The sequence below is a fragment of the Quercus lobata genome, chromosome 5 (genome assembly GCF_001633185.2).
Source record: "Quercus lobata isolate SW786 chromosome 5, ValleyOak3.0 Primary Assembly, whole genome shotgun sequence".
Taxonomy (NCBI): domain Eukaryota; kingdom Viridiplantae; phylum Streptophyta; class Magnoliopsida; order Fagales; family Fagaceae; genus Quercus; species Quercus lobata.
In genome coordinates, this window is record NC_044908.1 from 75,534,056 (window position 1) to 75,553,647 (window position 19,592).

Consider the following 19,592-nt stretch of genomic DNA (forward strand, 5'->3'; position numbering starts at 1 on the left):
ATCATAGATGACTATTTCTGTCTCCCAGAATGGTCTGTATAACAGAGGAGTCCATAAATTTATTGGAACTTTTCGTAATAATCTCATAGGAAAACACTTTTTAGTTTTTAATAGTAAGGGTTACCATTAAACCATAGAAAAATAGAAAACAATACACATTACAACACCTCTAAACATGAGACAATCACCAAACTAAGAATTGTCGTCAAATCCCTCTAGGGGGTCTGGGAAGACATATTTTGCAATAGTAAAGCTACTACGTTTGGCAAATACATTTGCTTCTCACGCAAATGTGAAGACAGATTTTGCATAGTAAAACAACCTCGGTTGACAAGTACATTTGCTTCTCACGCAAATCTGCTTCCCATGTAGAGGATCAGGCCTTCCCCACTCAACTTCACAATATTGATACATGTATTAATATCACCTCCAAATCGACATGCAAATCCACATGTTTAAGTGTGAAGTTGTGACTGATGTGCTTAATTTTTTTATTCAGCAAGTACTCACGGTGGTCTCATGTACAATTGCTTAAAATCCAATCCCAGGATAACACTAAAGCATATTGTGAAGTTGTGTGTGGGTGTGTCAATAGGCAGACTAGTCGCTGACCACAGCTTGTAAAATTCTATCATTAGATGTGCCATTATTTATTAACGATGCCAATAACAATTCTGCACCAGGTCTAACTTCTAAAACTATTATCTCACACTAGACGACTAGATGGAGGCCATCCTTTACCAGTGGCGCTCAAGAAACCAGTCCATGTGCCATTATCATCCCTGTTTTGCTTTCAACCCTCCACTTATATCAATTGATTCAATGCCTCCTCCCACATCCCCTTTTTTTTCCCACATACCCATCGGTGTTGAGCTTATGCCAACCCCAGAACTCTAAAATACAGAGTCAAGCGTGCGCACATCCATAAAGCTGCACAAACAATTCATTTACTTAAAATAGTCATTCACCCTAACCATAAAAAAGGTAGTCAAACTGGCAAAATTAGACATTGATCCAAACCATCTGGAATTTAAAAAGAACATAATACTAAACAGTTGACGAACTAAAAAATATAGTCATTGATCCAAACCATAGTGTTCTGCCTAGAACATCAATCTAATGAACTACAGAGAATTTACATCTAATCTAATTCCATCATTTTCTTAGTTTTATTTGCAACTCCTATTCACATAGATGCAGCTTAATCACGATTCAGCAAATCCCAAAGATGTTCTCGCCACTGTAGGTCATATACAGGAAACCATCTTCTTCCTTATTTTCCTCATAAATTGCAGACATCATAGCCGCTGCAATAAATTGAAACCATCTTCTTCCTTTTTTTCCTGCCGCCAAACTGTGGAGATGGAACAATGGTGGAGGAGCAATGGAGGAGGACATAGAGAGAGAAACGTAGGTTTAGAATGTAGAGGGAGAGACAAACGGAGAGGAAGAGAAACGTAGAGAGAGAGAGAGTCAAACGTCAAATTTTGTTGGGTTTAGAGATAGGTTTAGAATGCAATAAATAATGGTAATTAATGAGATTCTAATAAAAATGTTTGTAATAATAAGGGTTTTTTTTTAACCGTTAGATCTACTTAAATCTAATGGTTTAAAAAATGTGTAACTCTTTAGAGTTACACCAGGTGTAGCTTGAACCCATCTCATCTATATATATATATAAAACCGAAGCTTTTGAAGCTTCCACAATTTTCCACATCAACACAATATTAAAAAAAATATTAAAAAAATAATAATAATAAAACTTTTTAAAAACTCAAACCCGATATAAAACCTTTCTAAAACTCAAACCCAATGCTCTGCCTTCTCTTTCACAACTCAAACCGGATATAAAACCTTTCTAAAACACCTACCCACCATACCCACATATTAACAGAGATCTCCTTCCTCAGACCCTATTGCTCCCGTTCCCCTTCTCCTTTCCCGTTCCACCCACAACCACCAAAACTCAGCAGGCAGTAGCAGCAGCACCACCACCACCCACAACAACCGCAACCTATAAACCACCATAATCAGACCATATCAAATCCACAACCCAAAAGCAAAAAACGATTTTGAAGATCTGTGATTTTGGGGATGTATACTAAATCGATTTTGAAGATCTGCGATTTTAGGGATGTATAGGCAGCAGCACCACCACCACCACCACCCACAAAAACCGCAACCCACAAACCACCATAATCAAACCATATCAAACCCACAACCCAAAAGCAAAAAACGATTTTGAAGATCTGCGATTTTGGAGATGTATACTAAAACGATTTTGAAGATCTGCGATTTTGGGGATGTATACTAATCTGAAATAACAACTCATATGGTGTTCTTTTGGGCATGTAGGTTGTCAAGATAAAGTTTGTCAAAGAAGAAGATGACGAAGAAGCCGTAGTATAATCCAGTCATGGGTAACTTCTTCAAACTCTTCTTCTGCTTCGTCTTCATATTTTATTATAACTAAATATAGATTAATTATCCTACTTATCTCTCAAATTTTAAATGGTGGTTGTGCCTGTGAGGTGTTTGATGCTAGGTCTTAGTGGGATTCTGCATATGGGGAGCAATAATAAATTTGACAGAATTACAGAAATTTTTTATTTATTTTCTATTATCTAGAACAAAATTGAGCAGTTTAGGTTTGAAACAGCAATTGAACCCTAGAGCTAAGGAAGTTTAATTGCTATTTCTTACGGTTACTTTGCTGCCATCAACAGGATTTTGCTAGAAAATCCTTTAGAGTCATTCATTATATGTTGATTTATGCAAAAGGGCTACGCTGGGTTTTTATGCTATTTAATGCAAAATTTATATTGCTTGACATTACACGAAGTTGTCATGCATTGCAATTTGTATCTCATACACATGTGAGACTTGGCTTGATTATACCCTGTTTGAGTGTTTATCCTTGGTTATAAATTATGGATATTCTGCCTCCTTTTACCACCTCGGTTTGGACTATTGTAATCAAAAGCAAAAGGTGACCTTAAGTCACCAATGCCTGATTTCCCAAGGTGAGAGGCACCAAAATGAGGCCCCTAGGCACTAAAAGCGAGATCCTCACTGAAGGTGCTTTGCTCAAAGCCTTATATCAACATCCTAACCACCATTATATTAATTGAAAATAGGGCAGCCAAGTAGGTGAATTTATAGGACAAGTCTGGAACTTTGGTAGAAGAAAGGGTGGTGAAAATGGATTATCTATGTCATTGATTTTTTAAAAAGTTTGTTTAATGATTTATATATGCTTCATAATTGTTCATAAGTCACTGTTAAGAAAATTTTAGCTTCACTACTATGACATCTGGGTTTCATAATTAAATTTAGCCGAGCTTATTTTTCTTGAAATCTCATCTGGGTTGCTTTAAATGTTGATTCTTTATGTGTCTGATATAGTGATTTCTTATGCATGTGTCTATGAGGAAAGCTACTTTAAAAATTGAGCTATGGTGGTCTTTATTTCTTATTTAATTATTTTGAAGTTGATTCTCATATTGGTTGTCGTTAACTATCCTAAATTCTATTTGGGTAGAGCTTTGGATTATGGTCCTTTTGCCTATGGTAGGTGTAAAGCAATTTTTTTCCCCTTAAGAAAAGAGAGAAGAAGTTGACAGAATTGCCTGTTAATGATATTTTCTGAGTTTAAAGAACAGGTTTTGTTTAGTAATGGTGTTTCCACATTTCGTTATCTATTATATATGAAAATAACACCAATATGTTGTGGTTATCACACTTTCTCAAATACTATAATTCTTCTTCTATTCCGTGCCAAATTTGCTTGTAATTCAACATTTAGTAACCCTGTATTTAGGTGGGTTTGATGTAAGGGTAGTGAGTGAGATAAAGTGAAGATTGCTCGAGAGTGTGCAAGAAAACAGAGACTCGCGGCTGGGTCTCGCGGGTGACTCGCGGCTGCAAGTCGCCAGTCGCAGCACACGTGCCAAGCATGATGGGTATGGCTTGTTATGTTTGCTATTGTTCTCATATGTTTTCATGTTGAGTGGTCACAATGTGCTTTTTCATTGTTCTGATATTTGCCTGTTGTTGAGACTGAAAACCTTTTAGTAAATGGGTTTGGTACTTATTTGACTTGCTCATTTCACTTGCTTGAGTGTTGATGTTGGATTTCGGTATTGGGCTACTGAGTTTTTATGATAACATAATGTGTGTCTCTCAACCATGTGCTCTAGTTTGGATGCTTTGTGACTTCATTTTGAAATATTTTCCCATGTTCATATCTCTTGTGGAATGTTTTATGATATCTGTTCTTAATGTTCAAATGCTGTATCTATTTGCATATCATGGTCATGGTAACCTGTCTCATTGACAGTTTTGTTAGTTGTTTTGTCTCTCTATGCCTCTGTGCACTATCACCATTTTGCTGCACCTATCATTTTGTGCTCCTTTGTATTGTTGGAAGTTTGGTTGGGTCTGCACTATCTTCAGTTTGTATTTATGTATTGAATTCTTTTTAGCACTGAATCTTGTTGACATTTATCTTGTGTGGTACTGTTGTTGGTTCTTTTCTGTGGGCTTGTTCTCTTGCAGATGTCTCGTCGATCTTCCAGGGGTAAAGACATTGTTGATGACGATCCAGCAACACCAGTTGCTAAAAGGACTCGACTATCATCACAGGCATCTCAAGACCCCAATGAGGATAGGTTCAGAACTCCGCTTACCTCACACGTCTACTCAAACATTTTTGAAAAGTCAACTACTATAGTGGAACGGGTGGTGGAGTTTAACACCTTAGGAACCACTTTTATCCCTCGAATATTTGAGAAACGAGATTGGGCAAACTTGTTCGGGAACTTTGATGATCCAATGGATGAGCTAGTCAAGAATGCTTCTCCAATGCAACTGATCTTGGAGTTCAACTCATTTTCTAGGTCAGAGGAAAAGAGTTTGGCATTTCCCCAGACTCCATCGCAGATCTTCTCGACATCACCAGACCTCAGAATGTGGATCTAACTCCTTACGATGAACGAACTCCAGAGGTTGAAGAAATTCTACAAATCCTAGGATCCGATCATGAAGTATCCAGTGCAGGAACATCCATCAGCACCGCAAAGTTTGCACCAGAGCTGACCACACTGAAGTTAATCATGTTCACCAATCTCTACCCACTGTCCAATACTACATTCATCAATCTTGGGAGAGCTCTATTCCTTTGTGATCTTATTACAGGAGCCCCCATTGATATATGTGCTCACATCTACTACACCTTGAGGAAGACCGCGTGTCAAACTGCAGCTCGAGGAATTATTCCATTTTGCAGTCTCATCATGAAGCTCATTCTTCGTGAAGGCATTATTCCTCCTGCAGATGGAAAAATGTTGACCCGTCAGCGTCCTATTTCCATGTTCACTCTTCAAGCTAGCAGAAGTCACTCCTCTAAATCACCAAGGAGTGCTCACATCTCTCCGGTTACTCCATCTGCCCCTGAATCAGAGACACCTGCACATACCACATCTACTTCGCGTGCTGTTCCTGAAGCTTCACAGGCTAGTATTCCGCAAGCACAGACTGCTCCTCATACTGATAAAATCGACAGTGTACTTGAGCATATTCAGAAACGCATTGATGAGATTGTGGCACTTCTCTACTCCACAAACAACCATGTCCAAATGCGTCTTGAAACTATGGAGAATCAGTTAGATGCTATTCAACAAAAGTTGGACGAGAGCCTTTAGCTATTTGTGCCAAAAAGGGGGAGAGCATTCAGTAAGGGGGAGAAAGTTCAAAGGGAAGTGTGCATAGTGATAGGGGGAGTACACACATACTTTTGTCATACTTTTGTTTTAAGTCTTATCCTCTAAACTTATAGGTTTAGGTTTATGTTTGTTGGATTTTTAGTGTTTTTATGGGTTTGATACACTGTGTTTCTGGTGTATAGTTGTTTCTAACTGTTAACCTATACTCTTGGTTTAAACTTTAATATATTTTGATGATGTTATTCAGGATGTTTTTGTGTTTGTATCCATGTGCTTTTGTAAGCTTTTAGGGTTAATGTTTTATGCATAGTTTGTAGGCTTTATGGTTTGTACCTTACTTAATGCAGCCTTTATGCTATGTTGAAATCAGTACTTTAATCTAAATGTCTTGCATTTTGATTTATGTACTGTCACTCTTGTGCCCTTGTAGGATTGTTCCTAGATGCATATACCTTGTGTATTATGCATTGATTGAGTGTTGAGCATACAAGTATCTTGCCTTGTGCTTGTTAACTTGTATGTCCTTGTGTTCATTCCAAGTGTGAATGAGCACTGTGATCACTACCTTGTGGTGTTCACTTGGTTGATCAAGCCATGGTTTGTTTCTTAACTCCATCTTTGCTTGATCACATATTGCCTGTTTCATATGCATTTTATAATTTTCTGCTTACAATGATCATGGTGTATTGTTGTGTTTCAGGAGTATTATGTTCATATGATTCAAGTGTTTCACAGCTTCTAGAGTTAGGTGTGAGTGAGTTTTGTTCAACTGTTCCCAACTCACATGTTAAGTCTAGAGTCTGTTTTAGGGTTTTGTCACGGAATAGCCAAAGGGGAAGATTGTAAGGTTGAATTTATTCAACCATCTAATTGGCTTTATTCCATGCCAAATTTGCTTGTAATTCAACATTTAGTAACCCTGTATTTAGGTGGGTTTGATGTAAGGGTAGTGAGTGAGATAAAGTGAAGATTGCTCGAGAGTGTGCAAGAAAACAGAGACTCGCGGCTGGGTCTCGCGGGTGACTCGCGGCTGCAAGTCGCCAGTCGCAGCACACGTGCCAAGCATGTTGGAAGGTGAACAGTCATGCAAGCTGGAGCACTACAGGACAAAACAGGACAACTGGCCATACGGTTATCTCGCGACTGGATCTCGCGACTTAGTCAAGCCGCGAGCCACCCCTGTTTTGTAAAACCTGACGTTTCACATTCCTCTCCCACTCTAGTATAAATACCCCTTTTACCCACGATTGTAAGAGAGCTTCCAAAAAGAATTTTGAGAGAGAAACCCTAAAGAAAAACAAGATTGATTCACCCACAATCTATACATTAGAGTCTCTTCAAATTCCTCAACTCTCTTCCTCTCCATTGTCAAATCCTTGAGAGGCATTATACCAAACCTGGTTCTCACCATCATCATCACTGTGAGACAGCTGTTTGGATTTCTGGGAAGCAGTTAGGAAGGAACCAATCTTCATTGGTTGATGCTACGGTCTAGTAGCGGAATCCGGGAAGCTAGAAAAGAAAAAGGTTCGGCGCAACCTCGTTGGAGCAAGAAGTTTGGAGGGCTTAGGTGCACTGGGTAGATTAGGCTTGGAGGGTCTATTGCTGTCCATGTATCCCAACTGTATTTTCTAGTGGATTGTTTATCGCTTGGAGGGCGGCGGAGAGGTTTTACGCCGAGGGCTTCGGTTTCCTCTTCGATAACACATCGCGTGTTGTCTTTGTGTTTGCATCTTCCTTCCTTTATATCTTTGCCTTTTTATTATCTGCTGTAGATTGTGTTTTGTTTTGGCTTAGATAGTTTTTAACCAATTCCATATTATAGCTTATGTTAAGTTTCCGCACACCTGTTGTTTGACATATTGCTTGAATTGGTTAAGTTGTAATTTGGGGGTCTAAACGTTCAAGGGTGTTTATACACATTTTTGAACTTTCAAAAGGGTTTGACATGGAGAAGGCTTTATTGGCAAAGTCTATTCATGATTTTGAAAAAGCAATATCTATGGTGTCTTAGCACAAGAGACGTGGTGGGGAATGTGAGCAAGCAAAGAAGATTTATAAAACTCAATGTTTTATGTTGAATAAATATATGATGTACTCTTCTATATAATGCAGATTTGTTGTATTATATTCTTTCTCTACTCTTTTTGAGTCATAGCAAAAGAATTTGACATTAGTAACTATATTCTATTTATTTATTATGAAAATAAGATTGCGATCATTATTGCAATTTGTTTATTTGTTTATTCATAGTATATATGTAACTATGAAAATAACTTCATTGCCAATGGACCTATGGTAGTGGTATTAATCTTTTGGCATGTATGTATTTTTATGGAGATGATAATTGCAATATTGTTTTTTTTTTTTTTTTTAAAGAATCCCGTGCATCGCACGGGTTAGCGACTAGTATATATATATATATATATATATATATATATATATATTATATGAGGTGGAAGGCTAAATGAAAATAATTCAAATTCCATCTTAAATTTTATGCATAAAAAAAAAAAAAAAAATTTATATGCCACTTGTCTAAGAGATTCATAACAAGTAGTGAGTATATAGCATGCTTGGGTTAATGTGAAGATGGCATATTGTGAATGACAATGTTGATCCCATGTGAAAGTGATATTGCACTAATCACAGTTTGCCACCTTAACAAGTTATGAGAAAAGCCATGAAATTTGTTGTGTATTTAGCATTATTGCTTTGAGAAAAAACCCATGATTTTAATTATGACTTAATTAATTTTACACATGATTTCTTGCACTAAACATTCCTCTAATACTTAATTTTAGATTAAAAAAGAAGCTTGTAACCTGATTGGAAGACATGCTATGGCATTATTGGCGCAATTTCCAGAGGTATAGGAAGCATGGACACGGACACGAGTAAGATACTACGACACAAAAAATTTTGAAAAATTAGAACACAATACAGCGAGGATATGCAAATTAATTAATTATTAAATATATTTTATTTTTATTTTAGAAACTAGAATACAAACCAACAAATAGGATCCAAAAGAATAAACAAAAGATAAGTATGTAATTATTCAAGATTGAAACCAAAAAGAAATAAATGATAAGTGTCCTGGCCATATCCAGAAATTTTAAAAAAGAAAAGAAAAAAGAAAGGACACAGCTGGAACACACATCCAAAAGTGTCCCAAACTTGTTCCATGTCCGATATGGATATGACACCTTAAATGAAGTGTTCGTGCTTCCTAGCCAAAAGACTTCTATATCTTCATGAGGTCCCCTGGATTAAATTCATTCATAGGGACCTGAAGCCTAGCAATGTGTTGTTGAACCATGACATGGTTGACAAAATACACTACAACAAAATGTATTTTTAGTGACGAAAAAATTCGTCACTAAAAGTCCAGTTTTTCGTCAATAAGGACTTTTAGTGACGAAATTGGACTTTTAGTGACGAAACTCATTTCGTCACTGTAGCCCCGTCACTAAAAGTCCTAGTGACGAAAAATTTCGTCACTAAAAGTTCGATTTGATTTTTTTTAAAAAAACTTTTAGTGACGAAAACATTTCGTCACTAAATGTTTTCCTCACTAAAAACACTATTCAGTGACGAAAATATTTCGTCACTAAAAACACTTTAGTTTACTAAATCATATTTAGTGACGAATAATTTCGTCACTAAAACTATGTTCGGGTACATATAGTGACGAAAAAATTCGTCACTAAAACTATTTTTAAGAAAATCCAAGCACATATAGTGACGAAAATTTTCGTCACTAAAACCATTTCTTACAAAATTTTGACATATTTAGTGACGAAATTTTCGTCACTAAAACAATTTTTTGGTGCTATATTTGTGACGAAAAAATTTGTCATTAAAACTTATTTTCTGTTTTTATTTTTTTCATGGTTTTGATATTAACCTGTAACCTGTCATTACATTATTAAAACCTCACATTTAAATAACACATTTATTTCAATAACACATTTATTTCAACAACACATTTATAAAAAAAGATCCATACATTCCACAAGTAAAAAATAAAATAAGTATCTAATTCAAACTTCTTCCATACAATACATACAATAACTCTACCTAAACCCTATTTTAGAACTAACGGAAGATGTTCTCATATGTCTTCAAGTAATGCCAAAAGTAAATCCCCTAAAAGCCACCAATAAGAAATCTGCACAAATATAAAAACAATAATTCGTTAAAACCGTAAAGTAAAAACATTAACTATGTTATAAGAAATATTTCTAATAATGCATTAAGAGTAACCACACCAATAAATTAAAATCACAACTCCTAATGTATAAATTGTAGAAAGCAAATAAAATACTAACCAAAAAGTGTTTTAACTTGAAGTTGAACCACCCTCATAAGTAAGAGCATCATCATAACCTTTGCTCCTTAAAAAGTTAAGAATATTCTTTTGGACCTCATCTTGTTTAGTTCGTGCATCTTGGTCCTTAGCTCGCTCCTCTTGATCTCTAACTCTTGCCTCTTTGAGCTCAATTATCTCATTTTCTAACCGTTGGATATACTCCACCGATGAATTAAAGGAGGCGGTGGTTACTAGAGAAGAGGAAGGTCTCATGCCAAGTCCTTTTACAATACCAGACTTGTTCTTAAACACCAAGTTTGAAATCTCCTCTTGTGTAAGGGGAATAGCATCAGGATCTTGACAATGATCCGCTTGCACTTTGAGAATATTTTCCTATCATTTAAAAGAGAGAAAGAAACAAACAATCACAACATTAATACTATATATGTTATAGCTTTACAAACATGATAGAGATGGAATGATAGACATACATATGTTGCTTCATCATTAGGGTGTATCCACATATTTGTATTTGGATTGAAATGAACATCTTTGAAGATTTTCGCCAATTCAGGAACTTGACCATCATTATTATTTGTCTAATTAATTAACATTCAAATGTTAGATAAATATACTTAATTAGTCACAACATGCAATATACTAAGGATTAAAAAAATGAAAAAATACGCACCTCCTCATCAACCTTAACAGCAAGTGCCTTTGTCCCACATCTATGTTTGCCTTTAGTTTTATTCCTATTTTCAGAGTTCTTTCTTGATTTTTTCTAATAAACAATATTTAAGTTATTTATTAGATTATGAATAAAGCAATATAATTTACTTCATCAAAATATTAATCTAATCAGTTGACAACATAATATAGTAAACATTGGATAATAATAATATACACATAAATAATTTACCAGCCAATCCTCATTGGTCCATCTCTCATCAATGAGTTCAGTCCATTGCTTCTCCGTGGCATTCATTTGCGGGTGGCTTCTTGCATAGTCAGCACCATGAGATTGTTTGAGCTTTTTATAAGCCTGATGCAACTTGTGGGAGTTGGAACTCAATAATCTTCCACATTTTGTATTTAATGTTTTCGTTACCAAATTGGAATCTCCTTCTAGCTCAAACTGATCCTGTAAAATGAAGTGTATATATATTATAAAAATATTATTATATGAATTAGACGAGTTAGACATTATCAATGTAAATTTACCGCGATATTTTGAAGCACTACATCTCTAGTAGCAGCATCAACATTTTTCCAATTTTTCACATTGTAACTGGACAAAATACTTCGCACTTGTACGCCAACGTGATTGACAAGCTTGCACGCATTCTTCCCAACAGGAGCATCATACTCTGCAGCTATACGTACTGGCAGCTTACCACTTTTTTCAACAAGTGCCCGTACTGCTATACCACGTGTTGCTCCACGGGTAGTTCTGCTAGCAGATCCTATTTAAACATTATTAATGTTAAAAAATTATATATTTCATGTACATTATAACTAAATTAAGTCAAGTATAATCTCAATAGTAAAAATAGAGTGCAGTTGTAATTAAGTATATTCTATGTAATTACCAGTCATGCTAGTTAATGTGCCGGTAGTTTGCGCCTCCGCACTAGAAGAACTTTGGGCGGGAGGATTTGCTTCAAGAGGTGTTTCCGTAGATTGGACCGTAGATCGAACCACCGGGATAGATGCCTCACCTCGCGAGCGTGTAAGTCGTCCTGGTGCCATCTGTAAGAAACATACATATAATGGAACAACAAAGTCATTACAAGCAATAGAACAATAAAGTTATTATCATCTATTGTACCCTATGGAACATCTATTATACCTTATGGATTACAGAATTAGATGACTCATTGCCATTGTCATTGTCATTGTCACTGTCACCAATAGGTGGTACATAATCATCATCTACCACAATACTAGCTCTACTTCTTTTCCCTTTTGCACAATTGGACTGAGCAGAATCTTTTAGAGAAGTTGAGATGTGCTTCAATCCCAAAGCATCAATTATCTCTTGGTTTTGCCTCACTCTATCCAATCTTGCTATCTCATACCTCGGTATATTACGAGTGTATTTGGCCTTTTTGGGCATTTTTTGAAACTACGTATTGACATGAAAGATAAGTACAATTGCTACTAACTTAACATCAAGCAATTCACAAGTACAAAATTTGAATATAATTACTACTAACTCAACACAACAAATGACCACATCAATGTCCATATCAAGTTCAAGATAAGTACAAAACATTTCAATGACAATTACTACTAACTTTACATATCATAGTCTACACCATTATTCATATCAAGCAATTCATAAGTGCTAAATTTGAACACAATTACTACTAACTTAACACAACAAATAACCACATCAATATCCATATCAAGTTCAAGATAAGTACAAAACAATTGTTACTTAAACAAGCATAAAACTTTAAGACAAGCACATAACATTTAAGAAAATTGTTATGAATTCTACATATCATAATCCATATCAAGATCAACATCAGGTATGTCATGCTCTTCATTTTCATTAGCATCTCTTGAAGTTCCACCTTCAAGAACAATCTCAGTTTCAACATCACCCATACAATAGTCAATAATATTATCCTCAACATTGATAGAGACAACATCAACAATAGCTTCTTGTTGGAATGCATCACTATCTTCTGTATTATTATTGGATTCTCCACCCCCGACTTCCGGGACATCAAACACTCTCCTTTATTGGATGGATTGCACAATTTTCCAAGGTTCACCCAATTTGGTATCTTGAAGGTAAAAAACTTGTCTCGCTTGACTAGGAAGTATAAAAGGGTCATTTTCATACCACCGACTTGTAACATCAATGCTTGTGCAGTGTGCATTGGTTCTTATCGTTCGCCTTCAACCATTGGTACCAGTATTGTACCAATCACACTGGAACAAAACAACTTTATGGCGAAACATATACTCCAATTCCCAAATTTTGCACACATGACCATAGAAGTCGTGCATTTCTCCCTCAATATCCCCTTCAGTACATACACCACTGTTTTGGGTTACACGACGATTGTCTAGGTCTCTTGTATGGAACTTTGCACCATTGACCATACAAACTGTGTACTCCTTCACATGCGGCTTAGGACCATTTGCTAATGACCATAACTGTTTAGTAGCTTCTGGTGACTCGTTAACTTTCAATCTATTCATCTATAATGACATACAACAAGTGATATTAATTAGTAATAAGTAATGAAGAAACTTTAAAATGTTTAATTTTTATTAGTGTGTGATTAAATTTCAAATGTCTTACACGTTCTCTGAACCAGTTGGGAAACTCTTGTCGTTGGATTTGAGTTATGATTTCTCCAGTAGGATTATGCAATGTGCTTTTGTGTTCACTGTTAAAAATAAGGTGATTTTTTTTCAGCTAAGCATTGCAGATAATATTCAAAACTTGATTAAACAATACATGCATATGAAATCACATACTTTAAATAAGGCTCTAGCTCAGGACTATTGTACAATAAGTACCAATGAGCAGTATCAAGCAATGCACGAGACAAGTTGCCATAATTCCGCCTACCACCTGTAGGTCGGGCAGTCTGTGAAAAAACTATCAATCCTTCGCTAGATTCACCTAAATCTTCATTTCTTTCTCTTCGATTATGCACAGTTTCAATCCCATCAATATACAAAGACCAGTTGTTAATACATTCTTTGAGAATGTAAGCCTCTGCAATCGAACCTTCTGGTCGAGCTCGGTTTGAAACGTACCTTTTCAATTTTCCAAGATACCTACGAGGAAAAAATACGCACGATATGTGATTTTATTCCACATGAGAAAAATGCAATTGATGGATGCATCAAAAGATCTAATTACCTTTCAATAGGGTACATCCACCGATATTGTACCGGGCCTCCTAGAATTGCTTCTCGAGGCAAGTGAACAGTAAGGTGGACCATAACATCAAAGAATGCTGGAGGAAAGAACCTCTCAAGCTTGCATAGTATAAGAACTATACGTTCTTCTAGTTTCTCCAATTCACTCCGCTTTAGGGTCCTTGAGCATAAGTCTTGGAAGAAACTGCCTAGCTCAAACAATACAATACTAATGCTTATAAGTATTGAAATTGAATAAAAGAACACAATTGCTACTAATCAACAAGTTTCATTCACATTTGCAAGAAATTAAAAACACTCCTAATATGAATTTAAACCACCTTATAACACCATGCAAGCCACCCTTGCTCCAACACAACAACCCACCACAGACCAAATTTTCAACATCACAACTATAATGCTTATAAATTTTTAACTAAAATATACTTACTTTGCTCAAGCTAAGTTTACAACTTTCAAAAAAAATCCAAAGTTAACTTGTGTTCTTCACCTTGTTCCTCACAATTTCTTTAGCCACCAAAGAGAAAGAGAGTTGGAGATAAAAGAAAGTTTAACTTTTAATTAATCAAAAAATCACAATGCATAAAATACGATTGCCTTTATCTACCTTGCTCCCTCATAGGCTCATAGCTGCAACTTAAACCACCTCACCCACCAACTCCAAAACAAATAAGGTTATCCACGGCCATAGGCACATTCGCAAGCAATTTTAGTCAAATGAACTCAATATGAAGATATCATCACACACGCATTTACACAATTCATCTAAAAAAGCAATTTATAAATAAACAACAATTAGTTTATGACAATTAGTTGATACAAGTATAACTACTACATTAAGAATGGCATAAACAACAATAATTACAAAAACATGCAAACCTGTATACTAAACCAGAAACTGTGGCCATTTACTAAAATAGTTACTACTAGTTCCTGGTGGGTATACCATAAAGAGAAATATCACTTACAAAAGAAATTGAAAATAAAAAGAACACTTACATATAAAGCAAAAAGGAAATTGATACAATAAATCATCTAGTCATATATAGTTTTATCGAGTTCTGTCTAAGTAGTTTTGGCCAAACAAACAACACTATATATGATATGTGGCCCAATTTCCTTTTGCCAGAGCACATGAACTCACACAATTTATTATTTGGCTGCACTATTGTATTGTCAACACACAGTAACAAGACCATTAAAGCCATTAAAGCCTTTAATCTATATAGGTTATATAATAACTATATTTTTTTTATAGTTGTAGTGCCCACTTCATCTTTTAGGTGGTCCTGTACATTAATTCCTTTCTTGTTTTCATAGAATAGTCTTTTCTCATTCTTAAAAGCCAGAAACGAGCTCGTTTATAAAATTCTACCATTGGAGATCTTTTAAATTCAAGCTTAGAAGTTTGACTTCAACAACTACACGCCTATTATTTGCTAAGATTGTAACTCTACATAATAAGACAATGACAAAAGAATGCTCATTCAGTCTTTTACTCAATATGCAGACAAATACAATACACACAAGATACAATACAATACTCAATATGCTCAATCAGTCTTTTACTCAATGAAAGATTGAATGTGGAAAATGAAACTCACATTCGAATCGCCGAGAAAGGAGAGAGTGCTGTGAAGGAGAACGATCTCCAGGAAGGCGAATGGTCGCCGATTCGAAGGAATGTGAAGCGTCGCCGGTTCAAAGGAATGCGAAGCGTCGCCGGGAAGTCTAATGGTCGCCGGGAAGTCGAATGGTCGCCGGTTCAAAGGAATGCGAAGGGTCGCCGGGAAGTCGAATGGTCACCGATTCAAAGGAAGGCGAAGGGTCGCCGGTTCAAAGGAATGCGAAGCGTCACCGGGAAGTCGAATGGTCACCGATTCGAAGGAAGGCGAAGGGTCACCGGTTTAAAGGAATGCGAAGCGTCGCCGGGAAGCCGAATGGTCGCCGGTTCGAAGGAATGCAAAGGGTCGCCGTTGAGCTTAATCGGCAACGGTTGGCTCTTAACGGAGCTTCATCAACGACGCTTTGAGCTTCATCGGCGACGGTTTGAGCTTCATCGGCGACGGCTAAGCTTAATCGCGACGGTGGGAGCTCAACGGCGACGGTGGGTCTTAAGCTTAATCGCAACGGTTTGGCTCTCTGTTTTTTTCTTTTTTGACTGAAATATGGTGTGTTCTTACGGTTTTTGACTTTCAATATGGCAACTTTAGTTTTTGTAGCACTAAAAAGTGTCACAGTGAACTTTATAAGAGTTTTTTTTTTTTTTTTAGTAATGCGGTGTGATTTATTTATTTTATTTGTTTAAACTCTAAAAACTTTAGAGTTTTTTTTTACCAAAATATGCTTTGAAGAGAGTTTGTGGCTCTGTTGAAAAAAAAAACTCTAAAAAATTTTGGTGGATATGCTGGGTATTGAAATTGGGCTTTGAAGTCTTTAGTGACGAATTCCAGTTTCATCACTAAAGACTGGGCTTTGTGAAGATTTTTAGAGACGAAATTCATATTTCGTCACTAAATTATACTTTTAGTGACGAATTATGATTTCGTCACTAAAAACATATAAGTGCACAACTATTATTATTTTTAGTGACGAATATTTTTTGTCACTAATTCTTCCTTATAGTGACGAAAGGATTTTCGTCATTAATACTATTCATAGTAATACCTACAGTGATGAAATATTTCATCACTAAAAATTTCAACTTTTAGTGACGAAATATTTCGTCACTATAGATTAATTAAATTTGCGCCAAAATTTCCCTCTATTGGCGCCCATTTTTCAGATCATAATAGTGACGAAATTTATTTTTCGTCACTAAATGTTATAATTTTTTTCATTATTAGTGATGAAATTCATATTTCGTCACTAAAGCTGTATTTTTAGTGACGAAAAATATTTCCTCACTAATTTTCGTCACTAAAAATACATTTTGTTGTAGTGATATTAGATTTGTGCAAGGATCTTTTGTGTGTGTGTGTGTGTGTGTGTGTGTGTGTGTGTATATTATCAAGCTGTTTTCTTATAGATTATAATAATAACAATAATTTCGGCACACAAAACAGTGGATACATGGCTCCAATATACGCAATGGAGGGACTACTCTCTGTAAAATTAGTTGCTTTTAGCTTTGGTGTGATCTTGCTCAAAATTATTAGTATGAAAAGCAATAATGGCTTCTACCTTGCACAGCATGCCCCAACACTCCTTGCATATGGACATTTCTTTATCCTCTTGAATTGACAATTTTCCTACGTATAATCTCAATTGGGAGACAAAAATTTCTATAAAACATTACTGTTTAAACAATTAAACAGGCATGGAGACTATGGAATGAAGAAAATGATTTGGAAATTGTGCACCCTTAATTTGTTGACGGAATCAAGCCAGCAATTGGAAGTCAAAAGACTCTTTCAAATCGGACTTTTGTGCGCATACGATGATCCTGCACACAGGCCTACCATGTCCACGGTGGTGGCTCTTCTAGGAAGTGAATCAATGGAACTTTCACCACCAAGACAACCTGTACTCTCTGTTGGTAAAGTGGTTCCAAGTGGTCAGTCTTCAACAGCTCCTTCTGTAAAAATGAACCTACTGTTTCTATTATTTCACCATGGTGAAGATTGACAAAGATGGGAACCGGATGCTATTCTGTTTAATGTACAAAAATTTCTAGAAGATAGGGAGGGGGACATCTTACCTAGACTAGATACACATTAATTTCAAGTTTGAACATGGTGAAGGCAAGGATTGTGCACGAGTTTGTGCAGCAAGATGCGGCTAGCAATTTTATTTATTTATTTATGGATAAATTGTTAGCCTAAAAAAGGTTATTCAAACAAATATTCAAGGTAAATGTGATGGTAATGTTCATACTATTTGTCGTGACGTGAGTGTGTTATAATGGGACACACTTACAAATTACGATAGGCAAAGGATACCAAAATATTTGAAGAAAAGTTCTATATCTGCAACATTTTCATAACAAATCATAAGTGGTAAGTTATTATTGGTTTAAATTTGAATCTACAACTTAAATTACTTAACCTTAGTTCCGTGGAACAATATACTTACTATTGTTGAAACACGGAAAAATTGAAATTGTAGATCAAAACATTATGTGAAAGTATTGAGAAAATGCTGTAAACGTAGCATTTCTCATAATTGAATGGTTAGTTGGTCCATGTCATGTGGCCTTTCATTAATATTTTTTTTATTTATTTAAATCAACGTTTTTGGTGTTTTTTGCTACTAAAAGTCGATTTTTTAATTATAAAAATTTACAAATAAGTAAAAAACTAAGGACAAATTGAGAAAAAAGAGGCTAGAATCCTATGAAAAAATATTGCTCTTTTTATTCAAAGTTAGTTTCTTTCTCTTCTATATGCATGTCTTGCTTCCTTCTTTTATTAGTTTAATTTTTTTTTTTTTCCCTTCAAAAATTTGATGGGGTGATAGTAGGTCCAAAGTAAATATATGTTTTATTCATAATCCTATTTTCTTTCTGAATTTTTCCAAAAGGATGATAAGGACTCATAGATTTCATACATTGAAAGAGAAATTATAAAATTTAGTACATAATCAATCATAAATGATTTTCAAATTCTAAAATAATGTCTAGTTCTATTTTGAAAGATAAATTTTTATATTTTTGGAAATATTTCGATAGATAATTGATTTGAAATATATTGAGCAACAATTATTTTCTGCCTTTTTAAAATCAAATTGCAAATGTATCCTTTAACTTTGGGTCATTTTGATTTTGTTCCTTCAAATTTAAAATTTTGAATTTTGGACCTTGACATCATATACAACATTTTGAATTGAGTCCTTCCATGAATACCCATTACGAAGGAAAATCAAATCAGGGTTCGCCCAACCACTAACGCTGTTGGCATGGTTTTGAATATCGTTCCATTCCAATCAGAACAAACAAAAAATCTTGTACCGGTATGTAAACAAGAACAATGACCCCCCCCCCCCCAAATTCTACCACGGGTAAAATTACAGCCAATTCTAGACGTTTAAATCAGTTTCAACCAATATTGGTCAAAATTAGATTGGGGCAAACAATAAAAAAAAAAAATTTGGCCTATTACTTATGTTCTAGAATATTAATTATCAAAAGACGTGCAATTTTTCTACCTCTCTTTCAACGGTTGGATTTCCTATATCCATGTGCCACATAAAATAGTTCTATATATAAAAAGAATCATAATTACTATGTTATTCTAAAATATGTAGCTCCATATAACATAACCATAACATATAACTATTAATAACTACCATAACAATTAAATTTTATATGTATAAATTTAAAAAATAAATAAATAAAGAAAAAAATCATATTATGTCACATTTTTGTTCATCTCACAAATTACAGACAAGTCTTGTAAATTTGGGATTCAAGTGATTATTGAACGTTTAACACTAATACCATATTTTGTGATAGCCCTTGTTTAAATCTTACATTCCCCTCCCCACTATTTATCTATCAAAAAGAAAATAAAAAACATGTAAATTTACTATTCATGAATAACAAATCGTGGAAAAAGAAGTCTATGATTACCAGGGGCAAAACCATAAATTTTTTTTCTAGGGAAGCCAAGACTAAACTATCATTTTGAATCTCCATTCAAGTA

The 19,592-nt window shown here is 35.2% G+C and overlaps 2 protein-coding genes and 1 long non-coding RNA gene across 3 annotated transcripts; all 3 read right to left on the minus strand.

Moving 5' to 3' along the window:
• Positions 1-9,791: 9,791 nt before the first annotated feature.
• Positions 9,792-12,157, minus strand: LOC115991139. Its single transcript, XM_031114882.1, has 6 exons — positions 11,891-12,157; positions 11,631-11,790; positions 11,263-11,504; positions 10,961-11,182; positions 10,153-10,431; positions 9,792-9,897 (listed from the first exon to the last, which is right to left on the minus strand). Exons 1-6 carry the CDS (start codon positions 12,155-12,157, stop codon positions 9,841-9,843), a joined length of 1,227 nt encoding a protein of 408 aa, XP_030970742.1. The 3' UTR covers positions 9,792-9,840.
• A 258-nt stretch (positions 12,158-12,415) lies between these two features.
• Positions 12,416-14,570, minus strand: LOC115991140. The gene is made up of 5 exons (XM_031114883.1): positions 14,558-14,570; positions 13,931-14,138; positions 13,582-13,845; positions 13,361-13,448; positions 12,416-13,257 (listed from the first exon to the last, which is right to left on the minus strand). Exons 1-5 carry the CDS (start codon positions 14,568-14,570, stop codon positions 12,952-12,954), a joined length of 879 nt encoding a protein of 292 aa, XP_030970743.1. The 3' UTR covers positions 12,416-12,951.
• Positions 14,571-14,775: 205 nt separating this feature from the next.
• LOC115989144 lies at positions 14,776-15,526 on the minus strand. Its single transcript, XR_004091820.1, has 2 exons — positions 15,418-15,526; positions 14,776-15,306 (listed from the first exon to the last, which is right to left on the minus strand). It is a non-coding gene; the product is annotated as an uncharacterized LOC115989144 (long non-coding RNA).
• Between the last annotated feature and the right edge of the window lie 4,066 nt (positions 15,527-19,592).

Bases quoted from the DNA above. Each gene is read 5' to 3' on its own strand.
- LOC115991139 (XM_031114882.1), bottom strand. From the start codon at position 12,157: ATGCCCAAAAAGGCCAAATACACTCGTAATATACCGAGGTATGAGATA. The intron at 10,432-10,960 runs GTAAATTATTTA...TTTAAATGATAG, and splicing joins GGACCAATGAGGATTGGCTG to GAAAATATTCTCAAAGTGCA. The intron at 9,898-10,152 runs GTCCAAAAGAAT...ATATTTGTGCAG, and splicing joins CACGAACTAAACAAGATGAG to ATTTCTTATTGGTGGCTTTT.
- LOC115991140 (XM_031114883.1), bottom strand. The intron at 13,449-13,581 runs GTACTTATTGTA...TATTTTTAACAG, and splicing joins TTGCTTGATACTGCTCATTG to TGAACACAAAAGCACATTGC. The intron at 13,258-13,360 runs GTAAGACATTTG...ATGTCATTATAG, and splicing joins CCAACTGGTTCAGAGAACGT to ATGAATAGATTGAAAGTTAA.